This window comes from Physeter macrocephalus, chromosome 11 (assembly GCF_002837175.3).
Source record: "Physeter macrocephalus isolate SW-GA chromosome 11, ASM283717v5, whole genome shotgun sequence".
Taxonomy (NCBI): domain Eukaryota; kingdom Metazoa; phylum Chordata; class Mammalia; order Artiodactyla; family Physeteridae; genus Physeter; species Physeter macrocephalus.
The window spans coordinates 8,883,403-8,904,211 of record NC_041224.1 but is presented as its reverse complement, the minus strand read 5'-3'; the positions used below and the strand labels follow the sequence as shown (position 1 = coordinate 8,904,211).

General features: G+C 40.4%; 1 protein-coding gene across 7 annotated transcripts in view; it reads left to right on the top strand.

The window, feature by feature from the left end:
* Positions 1-20,809, top strand: part of CACNB2 (calcium voltage-gated channel auxiliary subunit beta 2) — a 441,112-nt gene that overhangs the window by 367,082 nt on the left and 53,221 nt on the right. For all 7 annotated transcript variants that reach the window (XM_028495783.2, XM_055087728.1, XM_028495784.2 and 4 more), the window contains 2 exons: positions 15,862-15,984; positions 17,883-18,019. In XM_028495783.2, coding sequence (XP_028351584.1) covers positions 15,862-15,984; positions 17,883-18,019 — 260 coding nt within the window. The remainder of the gene's footprint in view (positions 1-15,861; positions 15,985-17,882; positions 18,020-20,809) is intronic.

The window sequence follows — 20,809 nt, the reverse complement described above, 5'->3', positions numbered from 1 at the left end:
TCACAAAGAAAGAAAACTACAGGCCAATATCACTGACGAACATGGATGAAAAAATCCTCAACAAAATACTAGCGAACAGAATCCAACAGCACATTAAAAGGATCATACACCATGATCAAGTGGGGTTTATCCCAGGAATGCAAGGATTCTTCAGTATACACGAATCAATCAATGTGATAAACCATATTAACAAATTGAAGGAGAAAAAGCACATGATCATCTCAATAAATGCAGAAAAAGCTTTCGACAAAATTCAACACCCATTTATGATAAAAACCCTCCAGAAAGTAGGCATAGAGGGAACTTAACTCAACATAATAAAGGCCATGTATGACAAACCCACAGCCGACATCTTTCTCAATGGCGAAAAACTGAAACTATTTCCTCTAAGATCAGGTACAAGACAAGGTTGTCCACTCTCACCACTATTATTCAACATAGTTTTGGAAGTTTTAGCCACAGTAGTCAGAGAAGAAAAAGAAATTAAAGGAATACACCCATTTATGATAAAAACCCTGCAGAAAGTAGGCATAGAGGGAACTTTCCTCAACATAATAAAGGCCATATATGACAAACCCACAGCCAGCATTGTTCTCAATGGTGAAAAACTGAAACCATTTCCACCAAGTCAGGAACAAGACAAGGTTGCCCACTCTCACCACTATTATTCAACATAGTTTTGGAATTTTTAGCCACAGCAATCAGAGAAGAAAAAGAAATAAAAGGAATCCAAATCGGGAAAGAAGAAGTAAAGCTGTCACTGTTTGCAGAAGACATGATACTACACATAGGGAATCCTAAAGATGCTACCAGAAAACTACTAGAGCTAATCAATGAATTTGGTAAAGTAGCAGGATACAAAATTAATGCACAGAAATCTCTTGCATTCCTATACACTAATGATGAAAAATCTGAAAGAGAAATTAAGGAAACACTCCCATTTACCATTGCAACAAAAAGAATAAAATACCTAGGAATAAACCTACCTAAGGAGACAAAAGACCTGTATGCAGAAAACTATAAGACACTGCTGAAAGAAATTAAAGATGATACAGTTGGAGAGATATACCATGTTCTTGGATTGGAAGAATCAACATTGTGACAATGACTGTACTACCCAAAGCAATCTACAGATTCAATGCAATCCCTCTCAAACTACCAACGGCATTTTTCACAGAACTAGGGCAAAAAATTTAATTTGTATGGAAACACAAAAGACCCCGAATAGCCAAAGCAGTCTTGAGAAGGAGAAACGGAGCTGGAGGAATCAGGCTCCCAGACCTCAGACTATACTACAAAGCTACAGTAATCAACACAGTATGGTATTGGCACAAAAACAGAAATATAGATCAATGGAACAGGATAGAAAGCCCAGAGATAAACCCACGCACATATGGTCACCTTATCTTTCCTCCTAGAGAAATGGAAACAAAAATAAACAAATGGGACCTAATGAAACTTAAAAGCTTTTTGCACACGAAAGGAAACCATAAACAAGACGAACAGACAGCCCTCAGAATGGAAGAAAATATTTGCAAATGAACCAACTGGCAAAGGATTAACCTCCAAAATTTACAAGCAGCTCATGCAACTCAATATCAAAAAAACAAACAACCCAATCTAAACATGGACAGAAGACCTAAATAGACATTTCTCCAAAGATATACAGGTTGCTAACAAACACATGAAAGGATGCTCAACATCACACTAATCATTAGAGAAATGCAAATCAAAACTACAATGAGGTATAACCTCACACCAGTCAGAATGGCCATTATCAAAAAATTTACAAACAGTAAATGCTGGAGTGGGTGTGGAGAAAAGGGAACCCTCTTGCACTGTTGGTGGGAATGTAAATTGATACAGCCACTTTGGAGAACAGTATGGAGGTTCCTGAAAAAACTAAAAATAGAAATACCATGAGACCCAGCAATCCCACTACTAGACATATACCCTGAGAAAACCATAATTCAAAAAGAGTCATGTACCCCAATATTCATTGCAGCTCTATTTACAACAGCCAGGACATGGAAGCAACCTAAGTGTCCATCGACAGATGAATGGATAAAGAAGATGTGGCACATATATACAATGGAATATTACTCAGCTATAAAAGGAAACGAAATTGAGTTATTTGTAGTGAGGTGGATGGACCTAGAGTCTGTCATACAGAGTGAGCTAAGAAAGAGAAAAACATATACCGTATGCTAACATACATATATGGAATCTAAAAAAATATATATGGTTCTGAAGAACCTAGGGGTAGGACAGGAATAAATACACAGACGTAGAGAATGGACTTGAGGACACAGGGGTGGGTGAAGGGTAAGCTGGGACGAAGTGAGAGAGTGACTTGGACATATATATAGTACCAAATGTAAAATAGATAGCTAGTGGGAAGCAGCTACGGTTCTGATGAACCTAGGGGCAGGACAGGAATAAAGATGCTGATGTAGAGAATGGACTTGAGGACACGAGGAGGGGGAAGGGTGAGCTGGGACGAAGTGAGGGAATAGCATGGACATATATACACTACCAAATGTAAAATAGATAGCTAGTGGAAAGCAGCCGCGTAGCACAGGGAAATCAGCTTGGTGCTTTGTGACCACCTAGAGGGGTGGGATAGGGAGGGTGGGAGGGAGACGCAAGAGGGAGGGGATATGGGAATGTATGTAAATGAAACGGTTCTGATGAACCTAGGGGCAGGACAGGAATAAAGATGCTGATGTAGAGAATGGACTTGAGGACACGAGGAGGGGGGAAGGGTGAGGTGGGACGAAGTGAGGGAATAGCATGGACATATATACACTACCAAATGTGAAATAGATAGCTAGTGGAAAGCAGCCGCGTAGCACAGGGAAATCAGCTTGGTGCTTTGTGACCACCTAGAGGGGTGGGATAGGGAGGGTGGGAGGGAGACGCAAGAGGGAGGGGATATGGGAATGTATGTAAATGTATAGCTGATTCACTTTGTTGTAAAGCAGAAATTAACACACCATTGTAAAGCAGTTATACTCCAATAAAGATATTAAAAAATTAATAAATAAATGCAATGCTGTAGTTTGGAAGGGATACCACTGTTGGTTCCTCTTAATTCTTTCATTCCTATCCTTGTCGTGGAAGAAAAGTACTGAGCAGAACCATGATGGCGACACGTAAACCACTTGCATTTAGAGGTTCTGGATGTTGCTGAGCTGTCCATTGTGGACTAAAGTGCTTCATAGAATGTTGTGCTTGGTCCCTGTTGAGGAGGTCCTACATCACCACGCTTTTTATTTTGTTTTTTAAATTTTTGCACTTTCAGAAAAATAGAACTAGTATGAATTGGGGAAAACCAGCTAAGAAATGGGACAGCTATGTGTGTGAAATCTAACAGATAAGCAAAGAGAAAGAATGGAAATGTGAGGTTGTTATTCAGGACCTGGAAGCAGCAGCTGCACAAAAGATGTAGCCAAACAATTGCCAAAGAGAGTAAACACGCATGTTTGAACTCAGCCACCTCTTAGCTGACGTTGTTTGGTCTGGTGTAGACATAAGCTCCCTGACTAGCGTCTCAGTGGGCTTAAGGAAGGAAACCCTGTATCCTGTAGCATCCTGTCCTTTGAAGTGTCCAATGCTGGATTTTAAACAAAATAGATGCTAAGTATCCATATGTTAGAAAAAAGGAGTGAATTTTTATTGACTTGACATTTTTCTAATTTTCTCTGAAACTTTTATAGGAATTTTGGAAATAATCTTTGGTTGTGAATGACTTTGATATCAGAATAATATAGATTAAACCTGTGTTTTTCATTAGCCATATAGACCCATCATATTGATTTGGTGAAGGTAACTATTTTAGTCTACTTGGGCTGCCATAACAGAATGCCATAGTCTGCATGGCTTCAACAGCAGAAGTTGATACTCTCACAGTTCTGACCGCAGCCTGGTTCTGGTGAGGCCTCTCTCCTTGGCTGTAGGTAGCCGCCTTCTCCCTGCATCTTCACATGGACTTTGCTCTGTGTGCGCCCAGAGAGACGTCTCTGGTGTCTCCTCTTCCTCTTCTAAGGATACCAATCCCATTGGATTAAGGCCGCACCCCTATGACCTTCTCTAATCAAACACTGAGTCCATAACAACGACTGAAGAAGAAAACACATCTGGGCTTTGGGGTTTTGTTTTGTTTTGTTTTGTTTTTACAACACGCCTAAAGTAAAAATTGCTTGCCCCTGAATTATACCATTGGCTCCTAAATAACCTGAGAACTACTGTTGTCCTGCTTGGTACGACCAATCAATAGTAAAATTAAATATAAACAGTTCTGTTCTTCTTAAGGGGCTGACTTGATTGAAAATGACTTCACCTTTCTTCTAAGGCAAGGAGACAGATATTCATAACCCAGAAAAAATAAAATCAAGCGCTTTCTCACCGTATTGGTTTCTTTCCCAGTGGCCTGGAAGAGTTGCGGTGCCTTCTGAAGACACTGCTCTGGGGAGAGACAGCTCCACCGGGGAAATGAGCCCAGTACGCTCTTGCTGAAAGAGAACGCTCTGCTAACGCTAAACGATAGCAGGCGGCACCAAAATCTCAGATAGTGCCTCTCGTCTTTGTATAGGGTTTCTCCTTTGATAAATTTTTCCATGGATGCTTGCTTTTCCTGGTGACTGGTAATTAATCCTTTCTAAACCTTAGTTGAAGACCTCAGATCTCAAGTGAAGAATTCTCTGGTAAACAAATTGGAAGGGTGCTATGTTTCTCTCTACATAGATAGATAGATCTATATGTCATTATTATTCTAATCTTCACCTTGCATGTTGATTCTGTAACTTTGAGTACTACCTTGATTTCAGCATTCATAAATGTTGTATTTCAATTCAGCTTTTTAAGGTGGGTATAATATTTTTTTAATTACCTTATTCACTCCCCAGAACACTTTTGCAAGAGCTTATCTACTTTTTAATCATCTACTGAAAAAGAAAAAAAAAACAGATATGCCTTTTTGCTTCACACATAAATTGAACTTATATGGAGATTGTAAGTCATTTCAGTAGCCTTTAGGATGATACTATTTCAAATTTTGTTTTAAATATCTGCTCCTTTGCTTGATTCTTATTAATATAGCTACTTTCAATTTCATAAACATATATGTACACTTGCACTTACATATATGCATATTAATCATATAAAACAAAATCCTAATGAGATCAACCTTACTACGGTAATAACTCAGCCATTCGATTTTTGTGGGCCCTGGAGCCATGGTAACAGAACTTTGCCTAGAGTAGGTGCTGGATAAGCTCCTGATAATTGATTCCTCTAACAGAAAGAAATCATTCCCTTAATTGAGTCCCTTAACAGTTATTAATGTATACCTAGCCCTGTGGTAAAGGCTTGGAGGCTGACATAAAAAATAAATAGGAGTATAAATCATTTACCTGAAAAAGGTTATAACCTAGTTGAGAGATCAATCAGGAAAGTAGGTGAAAATGCTCCCAAATATATAGAGTCTATTTGTATCAAAATACATAGTGTAATAGGCATTTCTATGAAATTGCCGTAGAAGAATCAAAGCAAGATGGAAGAAGGTAGTTTGAAGGCCGTGATCTTTTCAAGCTGAAGGATGATGGCTTTAACTCCGTTACCTCTGTAATGATGCTCCTGACATTCCCACATGGCATGGCTGGCTTACTATAAATCCATGACCTTGACTCTCAGCGGGCCTTCAATACTGCCGAGCAATCCCACCATACTTCCCTTGTTCATCTAATCTTCCGCACTCGTGGATGACTGTCTTGAGTTCTTTCCTCCCTTCTCAGCCTCTAATACCTTCTTCCCTGTCTCTACTCCCACCTTCCTGTTCCACTGGGAAGGTGGACATTCCCTCACCTCCATAGCTGGTATCTGCCCTTGTTCATGCTGCCTCCCTGCCTCCGTCTAAGGCCACGTCCTCTGCTTAAACACTGGATCCCACTCTCTCCCCTGCCAAAGCAGAAACGTTGCTCTAGCAGTTCTATCCACTGGTTCATACACCATCGTGTTTTTTTCCTCTCTACTCATTCCTATCAGCTTCGATTTTTGTTATTTCTCCTACCTTTTTTTAAAAATTAATTTATTTTTATTTATTTTATTTTTGGCTGCGTTGGGTCTTCATTGCTGTGCGCGAACTTTCTCTAGTTGTGGCGAGCAGGGGCTACCCTTCATGATGCGCAGGCTTCTCACTGCGGTGGCTTCTCTTGTTGCGGAGCACGGGCTCTAGGCGCGTGGGCTTCAGTAGTTGCGGCACACGGGCTCAGTAGTTGTGGCTCACGGGCTCTAGAGCGCAGGCTCAGTAGTTGTGGCCCATGGGCTTAGTTGCTCCGCGGCATGTGGGATCTTCCCGGACCAGGGATCGAACCCGTGTCCCTTGCATTGGCAGGCGGATTCTTAACCACTGCGCCACCAGGGAAGCCTATTTCTCCTACTTTGCATAAAAAGAATCTTGGCTCACTTCTACCACCCGTCACATTTCTTCCTTCCCTTTATAGCAAAATTCCTTAAAAGAATGGTCTATACTTAACCGTATCCAATTCCTCTCCTTTTAATCTCTTTTAACTCCAATATGGCTTTCATCCCCAGCAAGCAGCTGAATGGGCTCTTGTCAACAGCGACCTCTAGGTTGTGAAATCCACATGGCAGGTGTCAGCCCTTATCGTACTTGACCCATTAGCAGTATCTGACACAGCAGGCCACTTCCTGCTCCTTGAGACACTTCCTGGAAACCACGGTCTTAGCAGTCATTCTCCACTCTTTTGTAGCTGAGGCTCTTTTGTAGTTGGAGTGCCACCACGTACGTTGATCTCCTCGGCAGTATCATCCAGACTCATGCCTTTAAACGTCATCAACATGCCTAAGACTTACTACTTTATATTTTTTCAATTTTTTTATTCTTTGGCCGCACCACGTGGCCTGTGGGATCTTAGTTGCCTGACCAGGGATCGAACCTGTGCCCCCTGCAGTGGAAGTGCAGTGCAGTCTTAACCACTGAACCGCCAGGAAAGTCCCTGACACTTATAGCTTTAGCCCAGATCTTTCTGTCAAACTTTCAGACCTGGAGCCCTCTTCCAAGTTCTACTTGGATGTTTCCTATGATCTCAAACTTTACATGTTCAAAACATGTAACATTTTTGTGTAATCTATAAAAATATTAGACCACTGTGTTGTACGCTTGAAACTACTATATCGTAAGTCAACCATACTTCAATTTAAAAGAAATGTAAAATTTTTTATTTTTGCCTTCTGAGCACTGTAGCCCTCTTCCCGCCCCCCCCCCCCCGCCCCCCGTATCACTTGAAGGGTACATCATCCTTCTCATCACTCAGACCCAGAACATTTGGCATCGTCCTTCACTCTCTTTCACGCCCTTATCAAATCTATCAGCAAATTTGGTTGACTCTACTTTGAAAATGTATGCAGAATTGGACCATTTATTTTTCCCCCTCCATTACTGTCGCCCTGGTTTAACCACCATCATCTCTCCACGTGGGTCACTGTAAGCATCTCCAGCTGATTCCCGTTTCCACTTCAAAGTCCCCAAAACCTCTTTTCAGTTCAACAGCCATCATATCATAGCCCTTTGAACATGTCACACCACATCATTCCTCTGCTGGAAACCCTCCAGTGAGTTCTCATCTCACTTAGAAGAAAAGCCACAAGTCTTGACTCTGACCTGCAAAGCCAGGCATCGCCTGAGAGCTCTGACCTCATCGTTTGTTCCTTTCTCTGGTCCCCTCCACTCAGCCATTCTGACCTCCTTGTCCTCTGCCAGCCCGTCTGGCCTGCTCCCACGCTGGGGCCTCTGCCCAGAGCTCAGGCACCTGCACTCCCTCACCTCTTCATGCTTTTGTCCAAATGTAACCTCCTCAAGCCATGTGAAACTGTCCCTGCCCTGTCATCTGACACTATGGCTTTCCTTGCCTTGTTTTTCTTTTCTTTTTCCACAGAATTTGTCACCTCCTAACATGTTACATACTTTGTTATGTCTATTACTTACGAGATGTCTCTCCCGTCTAGAATTAAGCTCTTAGAGGGCAGGGAATTTTCGTTTCTTTTGGTCACTGATGTCGCCCAACTGTCCAAAACAGTACCTGAAACATAAATGATGGATGGATGGATGGATGGATGGATGAAGAGATCATTGAGAACTCAAAAGAGGCTTTCCTTAAACACCCCATTTCACGTTGCCAATCCATCCTTCACTTGTGGTTCCTCTCTACTCACAAAACTTTGTTTTACTTTATTCATTATTTGAAATTATCAATTATCTTACTTATGATATCTCCTCTACTAGAATATAAGTTAAGCTATGTGAGCATAAGAACTTGAGATAGTAAGCATGTACTTAATAAATATTCATTAAGTGAATCCATTCTAGACAAGAAATTTGAATTTCTCAAATCAGTTAACTGCCTATATAAATTTTATCTTATGACAAATCTGTGGTTATTTGCTTATTCAGCCTGATTCAGTGTTCAGTTAGCAGGATACGTAATTGTTTGTTACATTCTTTTTATCACTGTGGTTTTCTTTGGTTTACTATTAAAGAATTCTCAGACTACGCTTGATACTTTATAATAAATTAAGCAAAGATTTTCAAAAAGTTCAATGACTGGCAAGTATTAATATGTAATAAATAAAGCAGATAGCTCTGATCTTATTCCTGAAAGTACCTCACCCTCTGTTTGTCTGAGTATTTCCATTGTAAGACTCAATGGCTATACTCCCATTTGAGTCATTTAAAATCATAGAAAAGCATAGCAAGTTTTATAGGAAATTATTATGCACAAGAAAATGGATCAAAATCTCATTAGATTTTTAAGCTCTCTTTTCTGTAGTCTCATAACAGGAACCTGGGTCATTTAAATTCTTTACATTTTTCTTTCAATTTCTTTAAGAAAATACTATAAGTTGGGAGTAGTTAATATTTAAGACAATCCACTGTAGACATTAAAACAAATTATGAAGCTGCCGCATAGCACAGGGAGCTCACCTCTGTGCTTTGTGACCATGAGAGGGGTGGGATAGGGAGGGTGGGAGGGAGGGAGACGCAAGAGGGAAGAGATATGGGAACATATGTATATGTATAACTGATTCACTTTGTTGTAAAGGAGAAACTAACACACTATTGTAAAAGTTACACTCCAATAAAGATGTTAAAAAAAAAAACAAATTATGGATTTTCCTTGTATGTTATTAGCTATTAATGGCCTCCAAATGAAAATGGAAAAACATACTTTGCTATTCAGCATAATAAAATGCATCTGTATTAAGAAATGAAGAAATCGATGCATGAAAATTCAAGTAGCTATTAATCATGATCAGAATTCTATTTTTATTCTTATTTGAGTGAATTTCATTTTGCTTTTTAACAGTAAGTATTCCATCATTCATTAGCACATTTTTAATAAATGAAAGGTAATCATTTGTTGTATCCATTAAGATGATTAGCTTCCCTCTTAACTCATTAAGTCGTTGTTTAGGAAGAAAACTCAAGAGTGCCATGAATTTGTGATAACTTGTTTTATCTTACTTCATGACCAGAAATTTTGGGGTTTTGTTCTGTTTCGCTTTTGAGATTCCACATATAAGTGAGATCAGACAGTGTTTGTCTTTCTCTTATTTCACTTAGCATGATCCTCTCAAAGTCCATCCATGTTTTTGCAAATGGCAGGGTTTCCTTCTTTCTCATGGCTGAATAATATTCGTGTGTGTGTGTGTGTGTATCTCGCATCTTCTTTATCCATTCATCTGTTGGTGGACACTTAGGGTGCTTCCCTATCTTGACTATTGTAAATAGTGCTGCTGTGAACATGGGGTCTAGATATTGCTTTAAAATAGTGTTTTTGTTTCCTTTGGATATATGCCCAGAAGTGGAATTGCTGGATCCAAAGAGATTTTTTAAGTTAATTATCTCCTACTTACAATCATTGTTTTCTGACAGCCTTAGGTCTAGTGATTCTAGAAGATTGTGAGAAAATAAAGTTGGTTCCTGCTATAAACTTCAAACGTATCTCTGACAGGAGCCTATGAGCTTCCATAGGCCGGGCCTCTGTTGTGCTGATGGAACTTCTTTGGGTTGTGAGAAATAGCAAGCCATGTGGCCCCAGAGCTGTCCACAAGCATCCCCCCGAACTTTCCAGATGGGCTTCCCTGCACGTCTGTTAATGACCAGCCCAGATGTCCGTCTCTAGGCAGAGTAGAGCAAGTGGCAGCGTGGTGAGAGTCAGAATGGGGGCTAGAGGGCCTGAGTCAGAGAAGAAACATCAGGAAAGTTTGGGAGGGTTCGGTGGACATTGCTGGGCCAGACTATAGTGGTGCTGGAGCCGGAAGGAGGAGGGAGATGAGGAAAGCAGGTGGTTTGCATCCTCGGCGGCCTCCTGCTGTATTTGTAAGTAAGTTCAGTCATCCGTCAAACGAAGTCCATCCTGAGGACCATAAACCAAGAGTCATAAACTGACGAAGCCAACTTGGAATGTTCCCAAAATAACTCTCAGGCTACTTAAAAATCCTTGACGTTAGCCCACGAAACATTTCACCGTAAGGAACTTGGAGTGACTTTTTCTTACCTTTTTAGGACTGTAGTAGCTGAGGGCTTTAATTCTCCCAATGCAGCATCCTTGGTGGCGCTTTTAGAAACTATGAAACCACGTGTATTTTACTATCTCAGTCCTCTTTGAATGAAAGAGAGCTTTATGTATTATGAAAAAGAGACGTGAAAAAAGAAAAGTCACATCTAAATAAATAAAAATCATGATTTGATATTGTTATTATTTACTGGACCACAAACTGATTGAAGGGCAAAGAGACAGCAATACATGACCTTTATAATGAGTGCCTGGAGTTCTAACATGTGACACTGCTCGTTGAATGTTTGACATTTTAAAAAATGGACTAAATTAGACTACAAGGCAGACTTAGGCCTACATTTTTACCTTTTTTTGGTACCAAACAGTTTGTAGAATTTTGTAAATTATTACTTTCCAGTATTCACAGATTTCACACAGACATCTAAATGCTCAAAAATTGCCATCCATGTACCCCTTTGAATGAAAAGCAGGCGAGGACTGCAGAAAGAACTCAGGCTTTCAGATGAGATAGTTGGATTTGAATATCACCTCCATTGCTTGTGGCCCTGGAGAAGTTTTTCTGAACCTCAGTTTCCTCATCTGGGAGGAATAGTTGTTGCTAGGATTAAATTAAATGCAAAAATCTGTGCATAATACACAGCACGGCACTTCACAGACATCCAAAGTAGTAGCTTTTATCATTTCATCATAAATCGTGCCACGTCCAAGACAAAGAAGGACCTGGAAGAGGAGAGTAAGGATGTCTTTGGTCACCCTTACTCTCCTCTTCCATGACACAGTGGTCCCATGACACACCTGTGTCACTCACTCATTGCCTTCTTCTGAAATGTTATTTGAAAACAGACTCCAGACCCCAGGGTGAAATGACACAGCCTTAGAGTTTTTAAAGCACTTCTGCATTACTGTCCAGATAACGAGATGCTCCTCTTCTATAAGTTGGTATTTATTGGCACTTTAGTCTACAAGCTAAGTGGCAGCAAACGTTTAATTCTGTGTCAAAAGGTAGACTACCAAATACAGGTAGGTGGTTTACCAACCACCCTGAGGCTACGCGTAGCGTATACTGGTTGGGAGGTACCAGAAAAGGCAGAGAACCAATCTGTTCCCTTTTTCGTTGGCACAGGAGAGGGAGAAGCAAAGGCTGATAGAATTGTGTGCCTCTCCATCACGTATCCGGTCCTCCACAGCTACAAGACAAGGTAGCCAGGAACGCAGGTAGAAGGAGAGAGCAAAACAGACTCCGGCTAGAGCACTGGCCTGAGAATAAAGTTCCCAGGATATGAAGGGGGTCGACTGAAAAGGAAGACAGTGGAATTAAGGGGGTCATATTGTCTCCTCGGCATCCTCATGATTCTGTGGAGTCAGATGAATCTAAATCTGAATCTGAATTTGGATTTAAGTACCATTCACCCTAGTCAGTCCTGATGGGACCCTGCCTAGGGCTGCGAGCCACCTTTATATTTACGTTTTCTGCCTTTCTTCCCCTCCAGCCATGATCAGGCCTTTCAGACAAACCTGGGAAGCCCTGGAGTTTTAGAGGGTGGACAAAGGACCCCTTGAAGTGGGGGACCTATGACCTGGGGCAGAACCCTCTGCTTGGAGCTCGTGGTTACTTTCAGTCCTGGGGTCTGGACCAACTTCGCTTCTCTCGGTGCCCAGAACACCTTCTGGGTCCCAGCACGTGTTAGAGCTCTGGTCAGTCACCACGGTCCACTCTGACCTGGTGTTCCCCTGAGGCCTCTGTAAGGATCCAAGGTTTCTGGGCTGTTATTTGTTCTTGCTTCTCAGGACTTTGCTTTTTCTTAATAAGGGAGCAAAAAAAGAGAGTAAATGGCCCCTGGCCTCAAAAAATAAATGCCCGAGCATCCATGAGAGTCACAAATTGTTATGATGGACGACATGAGAGGGAAGTGGTCCCAGGGCCCTGATTAGAGAAGTGATACTGGAGAACCAAAACAGTATGGCAGGCTTCCGGACCGAAAGTGAGCAAGTGAGGGGCCGCCAGGGGGGAGAGCCCTGAATGACGGCAGGTAAAAGTCCTATGAAGACCTTGAGCATACTGAGTCGGCCAAAAACGCAGATGTCAACTTAAATCAGGATACGTTTGATGAAAAATAGTTTCCTGGGATTAAAAATTCAAAGAGTCTCTAAGGGATGTTCCCTTGGGACTTCAGGCTGGTTTCAAAGAAAAAGAAGCCTCTGTGTCTGAGGCCTAACAAAGAAAATCAGAACTAGACAGATCAGACACAGCAAGTAGAGAGGATCCTATAAGCAAAATGAATATGGGCAACCTTATCATTTCTCATACCTGAGAGAATGTGAAAGAGTCCATGCTGGAGAGAATTCTTGGCTATATCTTGAATATAAAGCGGTTTAGCATGCATCTCATGGCAGGCCTTAACCTGTGTTGACTAGTTTGGTGTGTGGTGGGTTACAGTGCAGAGCACAAAGGAAACCACTGGTGCCGAGCCTTAATAGATGAGTGACTATTGGGAAACATTCATGTATGTATGGTCGTTCTTTTAGTCTAGAGAAAACGCTCACGTACTGAGCTCACCCTATGTACCAAACAGTAGCCTAGCCTTGGAAACACATTCCATGAGACTAAAGGAATTTGTTCAGACTACGCTCCCTGTAAATAAATCAACATTCAAATCCAGGTTCACCTAAAACCCTCTGTTCTTGAACCCACATGAGTGGAATTGATGTAGATAGTATCTTCCGTATCATAGATGTGCTGCTTAATCTAGATGGAGCTGAAGTGAGTTCAGTGAATCAGAAATGACGTCGTCGACTGATCCCCTTTGGTCAGCATCCTGCCTCTTTCTCTCAAGCTGATAAGCCTTCTTGTCTTCCCTCCACTCTGTCTATTCTACATTCTAAGTTAGAAATATAGTTCTAACTAAATATAAATATAGTTTAAATATAGGTCTAAATATAGTTCTAAATATAGTTCCTAAAGACATTGAGGGACGGGGTTCTGCTTTCTTCTCTCCTACCCGTATGCTCTGTAAAGCTGATTCCTGTATGAAGCTCCTTGTCTAAGGGGAGCATGGTTGATGACAGGAGGTGAGCCAAGAAGGGAATTCCACATTCTGAATTGAAGCCTTAATCTAAGAACATAAAATCATTATCTGTGGCCCCACTTACTATAGGCAAACCTTTACCACCCCTTTATTTTTTTTTTCTCACTGTTCCCTCTCCCTACTCCAGTGTCTGAAAAGTTGGTCTTTGGATAAAAGACAAGAGATTTTCATGGGATCCTCTGTAGAGTTGTACATTTCAAATTTATGTCTTCCAGTGGTTAAAAAAAAAATATATATATATATATATATATATATCTGCTATATATATAGGCTACACTTAAACTCTGTATCTTTTAAAAATTTTTTAAAAGGTCCCTGAGAGAGACAAGAGATCATGTCATAGAAAAAAATCTTGGATTTATATTTTTGGGATCAGAAACTCTCTTGAATAATGGATCAATATACTCAAGAAAATGCTATTTCTAGTAGTAAAACTGAGTCTGATTAAGACTGCATCTTATGGAAAAAGGCACCAACATATACTGCAGCTTGCAGTTTAAAATGGCACAGCCCGTCTGGACAGTAGTTTGGAACAGAATTTTAAAAGGTCTTGATAACCCATGGCTTGCTCATGCTACCTCTGGGAATGTGGCCCAAGGAAAGAATTCTCAATAGAAAGAGGCTTTTCATACAGAGATTTTTCAAAGCAGAATATTTATCATAGTGAAAAAAATTTTAAACCCAGATGTCCAAAAAAAGTGTTGAATGGTTGAGGTGATTTTCTAAATGGTAGATTTTTTAAAGTCTATCATCTCTTAAAACCAGATGCGTGATAAGTGGCTCTGCCCTCTCTTCAAAATATGCCCTCAGTTATTTTTGTTTAAAATAGAGAATGATGCCCTAAAATAAATAAATAAACATTTAAAAATTAAAAAAATAAAAATAAAAAAGTGTATCACCTGAAAAACTACTATGTTAAGAATTGGGTAAAAATTGGATAAGAATTGGGTAAAATATTATGATCATAGCTATGGGAATCAAAATTTTTTTTTAATTTCAGGAAAAAATGGAAATACTATCACACAATCAAGAATTGTGTTTCAGTGGTAGAACTATAGGCAACTTTTATTTCTATTTTTTTAAGTTTTGTATTTCCATATGAGGAACAGCCCCTCTTACATTTTTAATAAAAAATCGTAAGGGATGCCAAGAATTGCATTTCATGTCTTCAGTCTACTTCCTGTCTACTGTGCCCATGTCTAGAACCTGGTCCTCCTTTCCCACTCTGCATATTGTGGATGGATCTGAGTAACTCCGTGGCTCTTATGAGCTCAGTCCTCAACCCAGACAGTAGTCAACTAGAATGGATTAACTCTGAAGATTCGGAAGTGAAGATGGGTTCTTGCTGTCCTAATTCCCTCTTGTCCTTCATGAGCAGTCCCGACGAAGAGCTCTTTGAATAGGAAGAACCTGCTCAGAAGAAATCCACTTGCCCACAATGCGAAAGAAACACAATGCCAGTTAGAGCAATACCTCTTTTCACCGTTTCTGAGTTTGCCTGTTTTTTCACCTTGTGATTAAACAGGTGTTGCCTAGATAGAGGACAAATATGTATCTGTATATTTGCAAAGCATCAAATAATGAAGGATAGCTTAATGAATGTTATCATCTTTAGTGGCTGAGTGCACTCAGGAGGAAAAATAATAGAATAAAAGGTCATTGCTTTCATGATGCCCGGTAGCCATGAATATAGTGTTTGTAGTCATAAGATATATTCCGTGGTTCTTTCTTCATCCAAAACATTGTACCTTTTGGAATTATGCCATTTATTATTAATTAAAATACATGTTTGGGGTGGAGATGGCAGTGGCTAAGTCTTTTTCACTGAAACACAAGAACTGGGCATTTCAATCCTGTGTATTTTTCCTGATTTCCATTTGCTACAAGCTATTATGTTGTAAACTCATATTTCAGTAGTTCTTCTTCACCTTCATTACTTGTAATGCTTTCAGAGAGTACAGTGGCCTTTTTCTAGTTCAGAAATGGGTAGTATAGTTGAGCGCTCGAAGGTTTGTAAATACTAATAAGCTGTTTTGTGATAAAGAACCAAAGTTGGGAAAAGCAACAACAGTGACAACAGTTATTCAGTGTATGTTTGTACTTTGAGGGGGAAAGAGAGGGAACACTGTTTTTTCTTTTTTAAATTTTTTTCTCCCTTCCTTTTCCCATTTTAGACAAAGCCCGTTGCATTTGCAGTCCGGACAAATGTCAGCTACAGTGCAGCCCATGAAGACGACGTCCCGGTGCCAGGCATGGCCATCTCATTCGAAACAAAAGATTTTCTGCATGTTAAGGAAGTAAGGAGAATAATTGGAATTTCTATCCGCATGATTTTTTTTTACCTTGAAGCATCATTTCTTACTTCTCATCGCTGTGAAATAGCATGGCGTGTAGCTGCGGTTGGATAACATACACATGAAATCAGTGCCTCTCAAGCTTTTCTAATATAAATATAACCTTTTTAAAGAAGAAAAAAGTCACAGGTCTCTTGGAATAACCTCAAGGCTCCCCTGGGCTCTGTGACCCAGAAATTGAGAACCACTGGAGTAGATGATCCTTTTTTTATACTTAACCTGTACTTTTTGTGTTAATGTTTAACCTTGACCGTGTGTCATTTTCCCCTCGTGTCCCAAGTTTAACCATCTGGGGAGGGTTTAATAATAGTATCTAGAATTCATGATCTCTCCTCTCTGCTAGCAGGGTCTAAACTCAGGCCACTTTTGCCCATTCTCCTTCTTTGGTGGTAAATTTCTGCAGGGGAAGGGGAAATGGATGCAATCAGAGCCAACAAGGCAAGAAAACAGATATCAGGAACACCCCTTTTCCACCATGCCAAAAGCCTCCACTTTTTGTTCACAATGACTCAATCTGTAAATTGGAAAAATTCACTCTTAATTAAGGTTTATTTTGCGTCAACATTTATCAAATGCCTGCTTTGCAGAACACTGTATGAACTGGCCAGAAATTCCCCTTACATGATGTTCTAGGTGTGTGAGTATGAGGTTTTCTTGAACCTGCAGGAATTTACAATTGGAGCACTTCCATCTGGGGGACGGTCTCTCCTAGGGCGCATTTGTAAAAAAAATTTTTACGGTTCTAAGGATTTTTTTTTAAGTTGAAGTCTAGTTGATTTACAATGTTGTGTGAATTTCTGCCGTACAGCAAAGTGATTCCGTTATACATATATATATATTCTTTGTGCTATTCTTGGCGAGGGAGTAGGGGAGGCAAGGAATGGGAGTTGGGGATTAGCAGAGGCAGACTATCGTATATAGCGTGGAGCGTATGTCGGTCTAACTGCTCAGGCACTAAAGGCTGTGAACAAGAGGGGTTATAACTGCCAATGAAAAGAGACAAGAGAACGTAGAGCCCGCCATTTCTTTACCTTTTCAAAAGAGCTGTTATATTTCTATTTGGCCAGGAAGGGAAGACAGAAAATAATTTCTGAAGTATGGCATGCCTAGAATCTCACTTTACAACAGGAAGTTAGATGAATCCAGGCTCTCTTCCGCAAGGGCTGATGCTTAGAGAAGAAGGAAAAGAAAAACAGAGTGGATATTCTTCTTTGAAATGTTCGAGAACAGGCTCGAAAAATACTATTCAGCCGAGGGACATCAAACCGTATCCTAAAGATTTAGGATCGATATTCCAGGCACAAGAGAGAAATTGCCAACATCCACATAAGTGGAGAAGTCATTTGTGAACGCCGGACTGTGGTCATTATAAACCTGTTTGCACAAAGGTAAATTTTGCTCTGACATCAAATATTTCATGTCGATGTCAATATTTATCACTCACTCTTAGTACTTCTAATTAATCTGATTATATAAGAGGAAGACCTCTGTAACGCTCCCTAGTTCCTGCTAGTCTCTTGTCAGGAAGACCTGTTAATCTTTGAACAAGAAGGGTTTATCCTACTCATGGTGCCAGCAGCTGCAGTGGAATTCAGGCAAGTCTCAAGGCCAGGAAAGTGAAGGCAGAGTCAAGCAGGAGATGGACTGTTGAGCTCCCGGAGAATACTTTGCTCTTAGCGTACTCAACACGTGAACAGGGTTTCTTGACTTGCGATATTTGAGTTCACTGTAATGGCCATAATACTTATGTCCAGCGAAAATGGTTAATGGGGAAGAAAAAGGATGTGAAGATTTGTTTAACTTCTGTGCACTGATTTTAACAATTTTGATTTTCCATTTAGAAATTTAACAATGACTGGTGGATAGGGCGATTGGTTAAAGAAGGCTGTGAAATCGGATTCATTCCAAGCCCAGTGAAGCTAGAAAATATGAGGCTACAGCATGAACAGAGAGCCAAGCAAGGGAAATTCTACTCCAGGTAGGAGAAAAATATCAAGTGTTTGTGTCAGAGTTCAGACTGTACTATCTATCGTTAGTGTACTGTCAGTTGCTGTATTCTACAATCTTTATTATGTGTTAAAAAGCAGACTGGTGAGAGCATCATAAATCCTGCATTTAAAAAACTTCATCCAGGGGCCTCCCCGGTGGCGCAGTGGTTGAGAGTCCGCCTGCCGATGCAGGGGACGCGGGTTCGCGCCCCGGTCCGGGAGGATCCCACGTGCCGCGGAGCGGCTGGGCCCGTGAGCCGTGGCCGCTGAGCCCGCGCGTCCGGAGCCTGTGCTCCGCAACGGGAGGGGCCACGGCGGTGAGAGGTTCGCGTACCGCAAAAACAAAAAACAAAAAAAACCTTCATCCAGCCTCTCATGTTCATCCCCTTCTGGAGAGGATCAAATTAAGTATTATCATGAATGAAAAGAGCTAAGGTCATAGAGTATTAAATTCAGGCTTCAGCGCAGAGGAAATTCTGAAGTTTAATCTTTTGCTGAAAACACTCGGGCATCCAGCAGTCCTGGTGACTAATCGCAGTGTCCCCAGCTGCCTGGCATGACCGGAAGACGTTTCAGAAACGACCAGCTCAGATTTCAGCAAAGAGCAGCTCTCGCGGCCTTTTAATTGCATTTTCACTTCAGAAACTCAATGTTCAGTTCTACCCACCGTTCAACACCTAAAGGGAAACCCAGTAAATTGTCATTGCAGATAGCAATTAGATGAATTACGTCATAGGCTGGGGCCAAATGATTTTTTTCCTAGGATTCTTGAGGCTGTTTGCCCCTCACTAGAATCATTAGAAGGGCTCCTCAAATACGGAGTGAATTTTAAATTGAGCCCCCTGCAGACAAGTCCAAGAACATGGTTTGCTTTTCGCTGTGAAAGGATGTGTTACTGGCAAGTCTTTTCTTTAATGTGAATAGCTAGGCTTCTGTTTTCTGAAGCTTACATTTTATTTTTTTCCCTAGTGATGCAAAATCCTTTGTCAATGAGCATATATCAGTGTCAGCAAGAATTTTTCCTGGTGCCCACAGACAAGTCAAATAGAGGATATTTGTGGTTTGGAACATCCATCTTCATTCACTAGTATTTTATAACTCTCAGGCTCTTTTAGTTCAGATGGATTCTTCCCTTTTCAAGACCTCTAGCCCATATTTGACCTTTATGAATCCCTGGGTTATTGGGGACCCTCAGATTGTGAATGCATTTAGTCATATGAAAGTAGATGCGTGTAGATATACAATGCTTGGGCATTTTTCTTGTAGGACGTTGAACACCTGATACCATTTATTTGATTTCTAGTCTTGTATTGGCTTTATTGTATCTTTTTCTATTCTCTGTATTGATAATGATTTCTTAATACTAGTTAATAAAATCTTTCTCTGCTTCTTCATATACAAACTGAGAAAGGAAAACTACTTCTCAAGGAGTAGGATGGGAGACATTTTTGCCAAATCGTTAAGAAGGCAGGGTTTCCTTTGCCTCCCAGCTGGGGACCCCTGGTCTAGCCGTTAGCGATCAGCTCAGCTTTATAAGAACCTACAGGAATGGTAGGTGTTTGGGCCTCCTCTTCGCAGATGGGGAAACAGGCTGAGGGAATTTAGGGAACTTGACCAAGGCTGCACAGCAAGTAAGGTAGCATCAGGATGTAAACAAAATCAGTCTGTCTGTAGCTTGACCTCAGAGGCCTATGTGCTGTGAAATCGTGCAACGAGGGCCTGACCAAGCAAGCACAGAACAAATCGTTATTATTATTGCCATCTGTTATTATTTACTGTGTTAGCTGTATTGTTTTGCTATTGCATTTTTTCCTTAAAGAACTATAAATTATCTGTATTTGAGTAGTGTAACACCTCGTACCTATTCTAAGGAACTCGTTTACCTTTCCTATAACCATATTCATTTTCCTTTGATTTTCTGGATTTTATTTTGTCCTGTCTCTTTACCTGAGCTTTTGCCTAAGTAGGTGAAAATACTTCTTCTTGTTTTCAGAGGTTTTTACATTTGTCTCCGAACATTTTAAATACATTTATGTTTTGAGGGCATAACTAGAATTCAGCAGTATTATAAAACTCAGATGTGTAAATTATAAAAAATCGGCAGAAGTCAAAGGCAGTAGAATTGGAGCACAGTTCAAGAACATAGCATTTTTATAGAATTAAACATGAAGGGAAAATTTGCATTCTGAACATTTTAACTCTTTGCAGTGTTTGTCACAATTTTACACAATTCAAATAATATTTTGACTGTTATGGAAATTCGAAGAGAATGTAAAACAAACCCAAGTTTGAACTGGAATTAGACGTAGCAGTTTAAAAAAAGAAAAAAACAAACAAACTTGTGGAAGAAAATGCTTTGGTCTTGGTAATGGGTATTCTTGTATAACTGCCAGAAATGGCTTCTCTAAATACCACTTTTTATTACTTTTACATATCATCTGGTATCCTTATTAAACATGCTGGGATATCTTTTAAGAACCTTAAAAAGATACAGAGGCCTCCTGGTTCTTGCTTAAAGCTTTTGATGTCTGTCTTTTTTACACATTAAAATGCCAGAATGGTAGCAATAAAATTCAGCCTGTCACTGGTATTTTAGTGGAACTTATGTTTTCATACTAATATTCATGAAATAGTAAATACATGTAAATATTTACAAAATATTAAATATCACCCTTGGATGCACAGACACGGTAGTGGGTTCTTTCCGCGAGACCCTGGCTTGGCTATGACAATAAACATTTGGCCATGAGACTGTCTTGCTGAAATTCCGTGTCACTCTT